This window comes from Urtica dioica, chromosome 7 (genome assembly GCF_054948205.1).
Source record: "Urtica dioica subsp. dioica isolate 48M chromosome 7, U.dioica_male_clone48M_v1_H2, whole genome shotgun sequence".
Taxonomy (NCBI): Eukaryota; Viridiplantae; Streptophyta; class Magnoliopsida; order Rosales; family Urticaceae; genus Urtica; species Urtica dioica.
Window position 1 is genome coordinate 19,217,175 of NC_142762.1, and position 14,329 is coordinate 19,231,503.

Here is a 14,329-nt window from a genome sequence, read left to right on the forward strand (position 1 = left end):
CAATAATTGACATAAATTGTTGATGGTAAAATAGTATTTGTACAAATGGCTTAATAATATTTTTGGCCAAATTAAGATTTTGATGAGAAATTGGAAAAAACATATCAAATAGTGGTAGTTGAGGCAATTTCCCATGATAATATTAGTGTCTACTTTTACAAATTTGAAACATTTGACAATATTTGTGGAAATCTTCCTAAACTACACGTCGTTTCAAAACGAGCTTGGACTGCAGTCGGAGGCGTCCCAGACCCGGAAACCCGAACCCAGTCACACTTTCAATCCAAGTAGCAGTAAAATTGTTCGACAACTTCTTCATCATCCTCTGATCATTCTTCAATTTCATTTGGTGGGTGTGTGCCTCTTTAACAGTCCCGTTGCCCAAGAAAACCCAAATATACTGGGATTCAATACAGACGCGCATCACACAGAGAGACACCGATCCGTGATCGAACTCGAAAATGGCGGAATTCGCGGACCTGGAGACGCAAGACGGAGTCCGAATGCCGTGGAACGTGATTCCGGGAACAAAGCAGGAGTCGGCGAGCAGCATCGTGCCGATCGCCGCGGTGTACAGTCCGATCAAGAGCCTAGCGCCGGGGAACCCCGTGCTGCCGTACGCGCCGCTGCGGTGCCGGACGTGCCGGTCGGTGCTGAACCCGTTCTCCATCGTGGACTTCCCGGCCAAGATCTGGATCTGCCCGTTCTGCTTCTCCCGCAACCACTTCCCCGAGCACTACGCGTCCATCTCCGACGACAACCTCCCCGCGGAGCTCTTCCCTCACCTCACCACCCTGGAGTACGAGGCCGGCGCCGCCGCCCCGCCGGTCCCTCCCGTCTTCATGTTCGTCGTCGACACCTGCGTGATCGAGGAGGAGATGGGATACCTGCGCTCCGCCGTGGCTCAGGCCCTCGATCTCCTCCCCGACCGGGCTCTCGTCGGCCTCGTCACCTTCGGCAGCCTCGTTCACGTCCACGAGCTCGGCTTCGCCTCCCTCCCCAAGACCTACGTCTTCCGCGGCTCCAAGGAGATCTCCCGCGATCACATTATGGACAGCATGGGCTTCTTCCTCAACAAGCCCAGGCCCGCAGGTGTCATCGCGGGCGCCAGAGACGGCCTCTCTCCCGACGCCATCTCCAGGTTTCTCCTCCCCGCCTCCGACTGCGAGTTCACCCTCAATTCGGTACAATTCTCCTCCTCCCCTTCTTCTCTGTGATCCAAACCGGCCCATTAGTCTCGACCCGTGCTGTGCTTGTGAATAGGTTTTGGAGGAGCTTCAGAAGGATCCATGGCCGGTTGCGCCGGACCAGCGTTCGTCCAGGTGCACCGGAACGGCGCTCAGCATCGCCGCCAGTTTGTTGGGAGCCTGCTTTCCTGGGTCCGGAGCCAGAATCATGGCCTTCGTTGGCGGTCCCTCCACGGAAGGTCCAGGAGCAGTAAGAATTTCTCGCTTTTATCTCTTCAGTGTTATCCTTTCTTTTTACGGCTCGACATGATCCGAGATAGAAGTGATAGGATCTTTTGGTGCACATCGTAACCCCAAAACTGAATACTTTTTTGAGGAATCTCTATCTTGTCATGTTAAGTCAAATGAATTTAGCATTTCTCACATGTTTTTGGAAAATCTTTTCGATGCTGATCATTGTTCTGTTGCATGGATAGATACTCTAAAAGATTTCATCTTTTGGATACTATTTATCTTAGCCCGAAGAAAGAGTTCATAGAAGTTGAGTAATATCTTGGGTAATGAAGAGCACCGGTTGGTTCTCTGGGAGCGAGCAATTCTTTCCTTAGTTGTGCTTTTATATAGTCTTTTTACTTTCCTATTACCCTTAAATTTTTCCTTTTTTGTTATCTTTAGTTTATACTTTACAGACGCCGGGCTAGCTCAGTGGGGATTTTCCCAGATGGAGTTCCTTTGTTTTTCATCTAAATTATAAACCTAACTGGAAAAACATCAAATCGGATGTTCAGCTTTTATTTAGTTCTCATTTGCACCCTAGATAAGGGGGGAAAAAGTGAGGCTTAGCTTAGAAAAGTGGGGAACAGTGAGTGATGAGCTAACTCCTTGGTAAAAATTGGAAGTCCATTATTTCCCCCTATCATTTTCTCTATCCTCTATCTTTCACACCTTATCCTCTCTCCTACAGGCCTATTGTCCAACATAGTTCTCTGAAATTTTCTTAACCAACAAGAAATTCTTATCTTATTTTCAATACATCTCCTTGTGATTTTACTTTTCTCTCAAATTTGCGCCACCCTAGAATAGAGAAGTCCAAGGTACAAATAGAGGCTGTCATCATAAAAAAAAAGGTTCAGATAGAGACTTGGTTCAAACAGTATTGTGGCGAAATTGCTATATCTTACATGTGAAGTTCTGTTTCCTTTGGTCTACATTGTTTGGTTTTTTGATCTGAACCTATCAAAACATGGTAATTATAACGCATTTACATAGAAGTCTCTATCAGTTGTATCTTTTTTCCTTGTTGGGGTGGGAATTTTTTTAAGAGGAGGTAATTCGTAGCCATCCTTCTTGTTGATGCCGTTCGTGACGATGACAAAATTTTTGGCGGTTCATTACTATCATTATTTAGTGACCACAATTTGGGACTTTCAGTGTCTGAAGCTATATATTGCCTTGCGAAATACATAGCGCTGAGCGGTGTTCCAAACAATTGGAACTCCGCTTGTTTGTAATATCGTTTGAACTGAATTTGGGTCTGTGTTGGGAGATGATAAATTGAGAGCAAGTATATAATTGAGCGTTATATTTATTCTTCATTAATTACTTGGTATAAGTAGGGATACAAACTAAAAACTTTCCTAACTAATAGAAGGAATTAGCTATAAACTATTCTATAATAACTTAAACATGAATAAAATAAAGACTAAGATAACAACTCCAAAATAAACGAAATAAATGACTATAGTAACTGCTCTATATAATAAATGTATGTAATTTAACACTCCCTCTCAAGTTGGTGCGAAGATATCTTTCATGCCAAACTTGCTTAGACAATCTTCGAACTTTTGCCTGAAAAGGCCATTTGTAAAGAACATTTGCAAGCTGTTCGGTCGTTGGAACGAATGACATGCATATTTCTCCCCTCTCTAGTTTCTACTTTATAAAGGGTAGATCGATTTCCACGTGCTTGGTCTGGTCATGCTGAACTGGGTTGCGAGCAATGTTGATTGCGGACTTATTATCGCAATATAGCTTTATTGGTGCGTTTGACTCTGTAGCGCTTTCAAAATGCTTCTTATCCATATAACTTCGCAAATCCCCTGCGCCATAGCCCGACATTTAGATTCAGCACTACTCCAAGCCACTACCTGCTGCTGCTTTCCCATGTCACCAAGTTTCCACAAACAAATGTTCATTATGCTGAAGTAGATCTTCGGTCGTCCGAACACTCGACCAATCAGGTTTAGAGAAGACTTCAACTTGTTTGCTCCCGTTTTTGTTGAAGAGTTTTCCTTTGCCAAGACTTCCTTTGAGGTAGTGTAATATTTGACACACTGCCTCGATATGAGTTTCAGAAGGGCTGTGCATATATTGACTGACAAGACTCACGACATAGGTGATGTCGGGGCAAGTATGAGCCAAGTAAATCAACTTTCCAACTAGTTTTTGATGCCTGCTTTTGTTGGTCGGAACATCTCCCGTGGTCTTGCTGACCTTGTGGTTGGGATCAATCGGTGTAGATACTGGTTTGCAGCCAAAGAGACCATTTTCGGATAGGAGATCCAACGCAGACTTTCTTTGTGAGATTGCAATTCCACTTGGTGTTCTTGCGACTTCCATTCCCAAGAAGTATTTGAGGTTGCCCAAGTCTTTTATCTTGAATCGTTCAACTTTGAGCCTCATCGGCTCCTGTCATGACCATATCATCCACACAAACCATTTTACCTCCCGGAGTGTGCTTGTAGAACATGGTGTGATCAGACTTAGCTTGCTTGTAATTCTGATCCTTCATAGACTTCGAAAATCTCCCAAACCAGGCTCGAGGAGACTGTTTTAGTCCGTAGAGGGCTTTCTTCATTTAGCACACCTTTCCACTAGCATTGTTGTCAAAACCCGGTGGAACTTGCACGAACACTTCCTCTTCCAATCTCACCGTTTAGGAAGGCATTTTTGCATCAAATTGCAGCAATGGCCAATCTAGATTCGCTGCTAAAGAAAGTAAAACTCTAACAGTGTTAAGTTTGGCAACCGGCGCAAAGGTTTTCTCGTAATCTAGACTGTAAGTTTGTGTAAATCCTCGAGCAATCAGTCTAGTTTTGTAGCTTTCAACTTGACCATCCGCACTATATTTTAAGGTGAATATCCACTTGCAATCAACTGTGCGCTTTCCCTTTAGTAATTCAGTCACTACCCAAGTAGCATTCTTCTTTAGAGCCCTCATTTGCTCTAAAATCGTCTCTCTCCACTTTGGAACACTAAGGACACGTTTGGTTGGTGATGATTTGAGGGAATGGAATGGAATGGATTCTTAAAAAAGTTCATTACCTTGTTTGGTTCAATATTTTGGATGAGAATGATCATTCTACCTGCATTCCAGAGAATGCTCATTACTTCAATTTCATTCCACCACACTATGGATACAATGACCATTCCATAAAATAATCATCCATTTTTCCAAGTTTATCCTTGAATTATATTAATAAAATAAAATTAAAAATTATTTGCTCAAACTAAACTCTGGAACAATCGAAATTCAAAAACAACCCTCAATACTCTGGAACTTCGACGCACTGCGCGGCCACCAGCGTGGCGGCGGAGGCCACCGCCATGTCCGTCTTCGTCATCTGCTCGTCCTTCCCGCCGCCCGACGTCGCCGCCGTCGCCGCCGCCATGGCCGCAATCGCCGACGCAACTCCGGCGACCGAGATCGCCGCGTGAAGCTGCGCCGACGCAACTCCGGCGACCGAGATCGCCGCGTGAAGCTGCGCGTTCTGCGCCCTCGTCTCCTCCTCCTTCTTCTCCCTCCGCTCCTTCAGCCACCGTCCCACCGTCTTCCCGCCACCGTTCGCCGGAGCTCGGAAGTGCGTGTTCGCCGGAACGCCCGTTCGGTAAAACTGATGTTCATAACGAGGGTCTGTGTTTTTTTATTAAAAGGTGTTTTGGTCTGTGATAAATGAAGAAGAAGATAGTGGCAATATTTTGAAAATTTGAAAACATAACGAGGGTCTTTTCGTCAAATCTACATTGATTCTTTTCCACGTTTTTTTAATTTAAAATACCAAACCAAACAATTGAAATACATTGCCATTCCATTCCTATTGCTATTCTGATTTCCATTCTCATTCCATTCTATTTTTATCTTACAACCAAACATGCCCTAAGAGCTTCCTGTATAGAGCTAGGGACCTCGTCATTAGTTATACGGGTGGTGAATGCCCCAAAGCTAGGAGATAGGTTTTGATAAGAGGCATACTTTGTTAGCGGGTATAATAGAAACTTTTTGCATGTTTGGGTACTTTTTCTAAGGGCTATGGGTTCATCTAGCCTATCATGAGATGACGACATTGAATCTGCTGATTCGGTGTTGATTGAATTTTCTATAGGTTCTATGTTCTAAGATAAATCAGGGAGTGGAGAATTCATACCTTGATTGGAGCTTTGTTCAAATGTTGGCAATGCAGGGGTTTTGCTGTCTTGAATGAACACTGAACTTAGGAGTTTGCCCCCTCAATAAGACTAGTTCCGGTGTCATTGTAAGGTAAAATATTACTATTGGTATTTTCAGTTCGGGGCTCATTGGTTGGTTGAAGATTTTCAAGATGTTCAGGTCTATGAAAGACGCAACCAGTAGGTGAAAATATGAGTTTACATTGCGAATCAACAACTAATTTGTTCATAGATATCAAACTACATGCTAGGTTAGGGACGTGGAAAACATTGTTTAGAGTAATGGATGGTGAAATGACAATAGCTGAGAAAAACCCATCTGCAATCTTTATTTTTTCAGAACCAGAACATGGAATTTGAATAGGTACGAAGAGCTTGTCATGTGATCAGTGGCCCCCTGATTTCTGCGGAAATACTTAGGGCTGTTTTAAAATTACCTTTTTCCTGTACAAAAAGTTTAATAGATTGAGACCATTCCTTATAATTACCTCCATTAAGTTTGTGTGAGGTAATGGAATAGCTTTGGAGTGACTCGGTGGAGATGGAATTCGATCCACCAGACTGAGTAGACTCTCCGGTAGAACCGGAATTAAAACTTGGATCGGCCATCTATAGTTGACAAGATCCTATATAGGTGTTTTATTGCTCTGAAACCATGAGAGCAAGTATAATTGAGCGTTATATTTATTATTCATTAATAACTTGGTATAAGTAGGGATACCAACTATTAGCTATACACGGTTTTCACCTCCTGACTATTTTCTATTATAACTGAAATAGGAATAAAATAAATATTAAGATAACAGCTCAAAAATAAACAGAAATAAATAATTATAGTAACTGCTCTATGTAATAAATTTACGTAATTTAACATAAATCTTTTTTTGAGTCGATGTTAGATGGGAGACAATGATCTGCTGTCTCTTTGTCTATTTTGTTGTCTTGTTTACTGGGTTTGTATTTATAATGTTTCTATCCTCCATCGACTTTGTCTTGTACAATCTTTCTGACAACTGTAAAAAAAAATGGTGAATGTGATATGGAATCATCCGGGTTTTTTTTTTTTTTTGATAACTATGGTGTCTGGGTTAGATCCGACAAAAAATTTCAATTGTAAACTGGTATCCTAAATTTATTTACTTTTTTGTTCAAGAATTGAAGAGCTGATATATGATATCATTTGTTGCATACATTGCTGATTACAAGAGTGTCTCAACCCTGCATTATGTCTGCAGTATTTTGTTAGGAAGCGAAGGGTAGTATAGTAATTAGAAATTGATAGATAGCTAAATGGATTTTGTAGCATAAATAAGACGAGGGAAAGAGAAAAAAGTAGGCAGATTTTGAGTGAAAAATTTGGATGTTTCCTGTGGGAGAGAACATACCTCTCGAAAGCTTGCAATTATTTTGTATTTTCCTATTTTGTGAGTTATGAATTTCCAAGGTTTTTATCATATTTCTATGTTTGTATCAAGTCATCTCAATATGAGTTCATATGTTCCGATTTGCTTCTAATGCTATTTTATCGAGTATTGTCTCTTTATAGTTCTGTCCTGTGTGTAATTTTTAATTTCTTTCCTTTTGTTTTACATTTACACTTTACAGACTAATGTGCACTGCTTTGACTGGTTAAAAGTTTTCTGACTTATTTCTATCTTTGTAGATCGTGTCTAAAAACTTATCAGAGCCAATCCGATCTCACAAAGATCTGGATAAAGATTCTGCCCCATATTTCCATAAGGCTGTGAAGTTCTACGAGGGGATTTCAAAGCAGCTTGTGAATCAGGGACATGTACTTGATCTCTTTGCATGTTCCCTCGACCAGGTAATTTTCGTATTCTAGTTGTTTCTGGACCACTTCATTCTGATCTAGTACATGTATGTTGGAACGACTTTGAATAAGTTTTTCATGCAAGTTCTGTTACATTCTTTGCACATATGCTATTCAGGTGGGAATTGCTGAAATCAAAGTTGCTGTGGAAAGAACAGGTGGAGTTGCTGTACTTGCTGAAAGTTTTGGCCATTCAGTATTTAAGGACACACTTAAACGTTTTTTCCAGTCTGGTGATCAAGATCTTGGCCTAGCATCAAAGTAAGCTACATTTAATCGTTGAGACTTGTATTTTGTTTGGTTCAAATTACGGGATGATTTATATTAAAAGTAAAACAGTCTCTGCGTTAGTTTTCGCACCGTCTGTGACATTTTGTATATTTGTTTGCTTTATTTCTACTTTTATTTTTTATGTTGGATATATTGTTCTCATTGCTACATGGCTTTTGAGATAGGCATCAAATGAGCAAGGAAACTTATTGGAGAGTCTCGACTAGTTTTTTGGTGGCATTATGCATGTGCTGAAATAAGGAATTTAGAGATGTAGTAGTTGGTACAGGGTTTTCTTGTTCTAATTTATAAATTGCAGATTTTGTAGGTATTTAATATTAGATATATTATATTCCATGCATGTTTCTGTAAAATAGTCTTGCAGCATATAGTGTATTAAACCTCAATGTATATAGTTAGTTTTTTAGAAGTTGCTTTCGTAGAACACTACATAATATTTAGATCAAGTTGAAGCATATTTGAGGGTGGCGTACTATTCATGCATTTTAATTTCCAAGGATATGGTAACTGTGCTTCTGATAATATGTGGTAATATTTTCTTTGCAGTGGTATATTTGAGATTAACTGCTCAAAGGATCTCAAAGTTAAAGGCATAATTGGTCCTTGTGCATCGCTTGAAAAGGTATATATATGTATATTAATAATTTTTTTTCGAGAATATTGTCAATTGTCCCTAGTCTGACTGGTTGTTGTGCGTTTGATTTGTTGCTTATTCTGACGGCTTTGCGCAGAAAGGTCCTCTGTGCGCTGACACAACTATCGGCCAGGGAGGCACTACCTCGTGGAAAATGTGTGGCCTTGACACAGCTACGTCTTTGTGTGTGATGTTTGAAGCTGTCAAGAAGGAAACTCCGGATGCTACACTTCCATCAACCAGCAACCAGTTCTACTTTCAATTTTTAACTTAGTACGCTACTTCTTATAATTTTTTTAAATCTTTTGGAGTCTTTGTAGTTAGCTTAGCTAATGATGAAAAGTTTTGGTGCTCACTAGAGATGTTCTTGATTTAGTTATCAGCATAGCAGCGGTCAAATGAGATTTCGTGTTACGACCCTCTCAAGAAGATGGGTGGCTGGACCACAATGCATAGAGGCAAGCACTTTTTATGAGCTGTTTATCAGTTATTTAATTTTATTAATATTCATCAGTGTAGCTCTAGTTTCCTAATTTAACTCTCTTTTCTTTGTTGTAGGACTTGATTGCTGGATTTGACCAGGAAGCAGCTGCTGCAGTCATGGCACGCCTTGTCTCCTTTAAAATGGAAACAGAGGTACTACTTAATTCAAATATTATATTTATTTATTTATCATCGTACTGGTGATAAATTATATTTTTGGCTTTTTAGTACAAATGGTTCCTGAAATGTTATGTTTGCGGTAATTTGGTTCCTAAAGTATTTTTGTGAAATGGTTCTCATGCAACAAATTTTGTATTATTTTCATAAAATAATAATAAACAAGCTTACCTAAATAATAATAAACTTATAAACAAACTTAAATAGCTTGTTTTAATCTCAATTCAGTAATTTTTAATGTGTTTGTAATCAGAATATAATTAATCCTTTTTATGAGATAAGTAAGTTATTTAAGTTGGCAAAATGTTTTAAGTTCCTTGTTGATACATATCAATAGTTTTTTATCCTCAATTTCATAATAGGACTAAAGTGCTATATCAATACTTTTTTATCCTCACTTTCATAAGAGGACTAAAGTACTAACAAATTAAGCGTTTGTGGACTATTTCGCTTCGGAAAGTAGTCTAGGGACTAAGACGCGACTCATGTAACTATTTGTGTTACAAAGAAACATTTTTTATAAGCACTCTCTGACACACAATTTTTGAGACAAGTCTGATCTTTTAAAATCTAAACTTAAATGGTTTTTATTTTATTTTATTATTATATAACAAATTTACTTGACTTTCCACCTTCATATGAATGCTTGGTAGCCATACAATTAATGAGCTTTTCTTTGTGGCGACAAATTTAGTTTTTTTTTTTTTTGAACCTGGCGACAAATTTAGTTTTTGAAAGTAAAACACTTTTTATGGAGCAATTGAATGATAATTTTAGATTTTAGACCCTTTCTCAGAAAAAAAGAGTGTCAGTTCAATGTTTTAAAATCTTTATTTAAGAGTGAAATAAGACTTTCTTAGTAAAAAAATTTATTTTACTGACCATGGCCTTTTAAGGAAATAAAAGAAGGAAAGAAAAACTAAAAGAAACAGAATAGTTTACCAAGAAAAAAAAGATAAAAATGATTTAATTAAAATAATTGAGAGAAAATGTAAATGAACGTGATTTTTCTTTAATGATGAATTGGAATACATGTGAACTAACTTCCTAACTAATAGGGCTGAATACACGTTTAAATATCTAGAATATAAATAAATAAATAGAGTATATAGCTAATCCTAAGGAATAGGAACTAACTAAGTTACATCAGCTAACTTTGACTAATTCATATTTACACATAATCTAACAACAACGCACTGGATTTCCCACAATGCAATTTCCTTTGGCGATATGTATTTAATCTTCTGGTTTGCCTACACATGCCTCTTGTTGAATTTGGAACAAGCATAATATGCAAGGATCTAGGTTGAATAATTTAGAATTTTCATCCAATATGTTTAATTCCCCTTTGAAAGAAGCGCTAACGATGGCGCTTTTAAATTAAAATGAGAGAAGACAAGTTTTAATGCTGAATGAAAAAGTTGTACAAAATAGCCATTTGAAACTTATTGATTAACAAAATAGTCAAAGTTTTAACTTTTCAACAAAGTAGCCAAATTTACGTTTTCAATTTTTTTTTGACAGTCAAGATTAAATTTTTTGACAATTATTATAAACAATTTATCACTTAAAAAAAAAAAAAAAATTAATCTTGTGGTCAATTTTTTTTTTTTTTGAATTGTACATTTTGGCTATTTCACTAAATTAAGACAAACCTCGACTATATTGCAAATTCATAACTTTAAATTGGCTATTTAGTACATCTGAATTTAATACCTTCCTAAATTCCTTGGTCGAAAATCTTCCAGAATAAAGTTATCTATCAATTTGATAGCATCAAGAAACAGTACAGGTCATTAGTAAGGCATTTTAGCTGCCATGGGATACGACTTTTTTACCATATTCATAGTTGTGCTACCATTGATGATCTGTCTCTCACTCTTATCTTAATTTATTTTCTTCCTACCAGGCAGAGTTTGATCCAATTAGATGGTTAGATAAATCATTAATACATCTATGTTCTCGATTCGGGAAGTACCAGAAAGACAGTCCATCTTCATTCGAGCTATCTCCACGATTTTCAATTTTCCCTCAGTTTATCTTTCATTTAAGACGTTCTCAGTTTGTCCAGGTATACCTCATTTTACTGTATATGACCCACCCATTCAGATATTCTGATCTAACAAAGATACTGTGCGAGACAGGTTTTCAACAACAGCCCAGATGAGACTGCATACTTTAGAATGATCCTGAATCGTGAAAATGTTGCAAATTCAGTTGTGATGATTCAGCCTTCACTGCTTGCTTACTCGTTTGAGTCGGTCCAGCAGCCGGTCCTCCTCGACGTGGCTGCCATTACAGCCGACAGGATTCTTCTTTTGGATTCTTATTTCACAGTCGTCGTTTTTCATGGTTCAACCATCGTTCAGTGGCGAAAAGCTGGCTATCATAATATGCCAGATCATCAGGTAAAGTAATTATCTGGAGATGGATTTGGTATTATCGAAGTCTACCATCTTGCAGAATAAACTTGACACAATCGTTTTCTTGCAGCCGTTTGCCCAGTTGCTTCAAGCTCCGCTCGAGGATGCAAATTCAATTGTCAATGAGAGATTTCCAGTTCCCCGCTTAGTGATATGTGACCAGCATGGGTCCCAGGTATTCTAGTGTTAAAATACGTTACAGTATAAAAAAATGAAGTATAAATTAACTGGCCGAATTCTACACTGAGAAACTCGTGTGAAACAAAATTAATGCCAGGATGAAAAATCTGACATTTTAATGCTAGAGTGAGCCAAGTCAAGTTTGTGTTTTTGGTGGCGACTAATGTATATGTAACTTTGTGCAGGCTCGGTTTTTATTGGCGAAGTTGAATCCCTCGGCTTCATATAACAGCGATGCACCTCTGGCCGGAGGGGATGTTATCTTCACGGACGATGTCAGCTTGGATGTCTTTCTGGACCATCTCCAGAGATTAGTAGTTCAGTAAACTACTAAACGGTCTCTTTTGCCAGTTTTATAAGAGGTCTTTCTTTTGTTTTGTATGCTTTTTTTTTTTTTTTTTTTTTTTTTTTTTTTTTTTTTTTTTTTTTTTTTTTTTCAGTTTCGCTTTTGCCTCGTTCCCGATTACTTGTACAGTAGTTATTTGTAGCTACGTATGGTATGTAGCTATTACCCTTATTCTTATTTTTTTCTCAACTCAAAATTGTAATGTTTTTGGTCCATTGTTTGATGAGCCTTTTTAAGTTATTAATCAATTCAGTCAGTTGTCTTTTTTGACCTAAAATAAATAACATTATTACACTTTATTATGAGAGTGAAATAAAATAAATCACATTATTACACTTTATTATGAGATTAAATTTAAAGATGAAATAACCACATAAATATCTAATGTCGTGTCTTTTTTTTTTTTTTTGGCAAAAATACATCGTATTACATTTTATTTGTGCAGAGTAATTGTTATTACGCTAATCATGAGCTATAGGGAAGGATTTATTTAACCACAAACGACTATAAAAATTGACTTTAATGTGAAATAAAAGAATTGATATCTTGGTAGCATATCGAGCAAGTCCTCAACTTGGGCTTCCTTATGAAGAAACAGAGGCCGCGATGGCTGTTGAATTCCTTATGAAGAAACAGAGGCCGCGATGGCTGTTGAATCTTCTACTAATACCTGGACAATTGTATAGAGTGATGGGCTTACAAGTCTTGATCGCTTGTACAATCACAAAGCCGAGAATGGTCTCTCAGATAAGGGTTTTGATGAGCTTCTTCAGATTATTCGTAGTCTGTTACCGACCGACAATACACTTACGGATTCTTTGAACACGGTAAAGAGTTTCCTAAAGGAGTTCAATTTAGGGTATGCAAATATTGATGCTTGTGTGAATGATTGTTGCTTGTTCAGGAAGGAATATGAACATTTAGAAAATTGTCCCAAATGTGAAACATCACGATGGAAGCCCACAAGTTCCAACGATCCGCAAAGAGGTGTGTCTGCAAAAGTGTTGCGCTACTTTCCAATTATACCAAGGTTGCGAAGGATGTTTAGTTTGGCTGAAACGTAAAGATCAATGCTATCACGCTGAGCTCGTTGTTGGCGAAGAAAATCAATTTATTGATTATGTAGAGTACCCCTTAGTTTTTAGAAGAATGATAATTTCATAGATCTGATGTATTTTATAAATAATTAGATTTATTCTATTCTAATCTAACTGAGAGATATTTTAGCTATAAGACTAACTACTCGATGATTAGGCTATATGACTAAGTTTAATTACGACTTTCTACACTCCTTTTCAAGTTGGCACATATATATTGTACATGCCCAACTTGTTTACAACTAATTCACACATTGGTCTATATAACTCCTTTATTAAAATGAAAGGCTGTCTACTCTTTCGTGGTGACGAATGGAGAACAAGTTATTTTTGCTTCCGTCTTCTTCTTTATAAAATGTCGGTCGATCTTGATCTGTTTTTGTTCGATCATGTTGCAACAGATTTTGAGCTATGCTGATGGCTGCTTTATTGTCGCACAATAGTCTTAGAGGCAGCTCGACATCTTTCCTTAAATCTTCAAGCACTCGTTTAATCCACTACAACTCACAATAGCCTCGGCCCTGCTCCGTGCAACTACACTTTGTTTCTTCCTCCTCCAAGTGACCAAATTTTCCCATACATACGTGCAATAGCCTGATGTGGACTTGCGGTCACAAGATCTTACCCAATCTACGTCAGTGAATGCCTCCACAACTCTCTTTAAGATTTTTTATAATTAAAAGACCCTTTCTTGGACATCTCTTCAAGTATCTTAGGATCTTGTATGTAGCTTCAAGGTGTTACTCACATGGGCTATGCATGAACTGTGTTACTAGACTCACAACAAAGGCTATGTTTGGCCATGTATGCGCAATTAAAATTAATCTTCCCAAAAGCGTATGATATTGCTGCACATTCACTGAGACAATATCTTCTATATTTCCAAGCGCAATGCTCGCGCGAAGGATATGGAGCTGAATGTATCCGAGAGGGCTCTCCAAAAAATGAGGGCCGACGGTGAGGAAAAGGTAAAGGTGGCCCAAGATGAGAGCTCTTTCCTCATTTCCGAGGCGAAGGTGGATAAGGAGGCCTCTGAGAGGAAGAACCATAAGCAGGAGATTGAGATTCAGGTGACTGAATTTCGGGTAGGAGGTTGTCGTTGCTGATCGCGACACGTCCTGAACGTGACCGGGAACATGATTGACCCTTCCTTGTACAAATTTTCTTCGGTGAAGCCGTAGAGCGATGTTTGGATGGAGATTGGGCAGACGTTGCCATTGGGTCGAGGGAAGTC

General features: G+C 38.4%; 1 protein-coding gene across 1 annotated transcript; it reads left to right on the plus strand.

The window, feature by feature from the left end:
* The first annotated feature begins 323 nt into the window (after positions 1-323).
* Positions 324-12,211, plus strand: LOC149390323 (Sec23/Sec24 protein transport family protein). Its single transcript, XM_089620177.1, has 12 exons — positions 324-1,184; positions 1,264-1,437; positions 7,297-7,458; positions 7,583-7,725; positions 8,302-8,377; positions 8,487-8,662; positions 8,766-8,847; positions 8,948-9,025; positions 10,959-11,120; positions 11,194-11,457; positions 11,543-11,647; positions 11,838-12,211. Exons 1-12 carry the CDS (start codon positions 462-464, stop codon positions 11,976-11,978), a joined length of 2,286 nt encoding a protein of 761 aa, XP_089476303.1. The 5' UTR covers positions 324-461; the 3' UTR covers positions 11,979-12,211.
* The last annotated feature ends 2,118 nt before the right edge of the window (positions 12,212-14,329 follow it).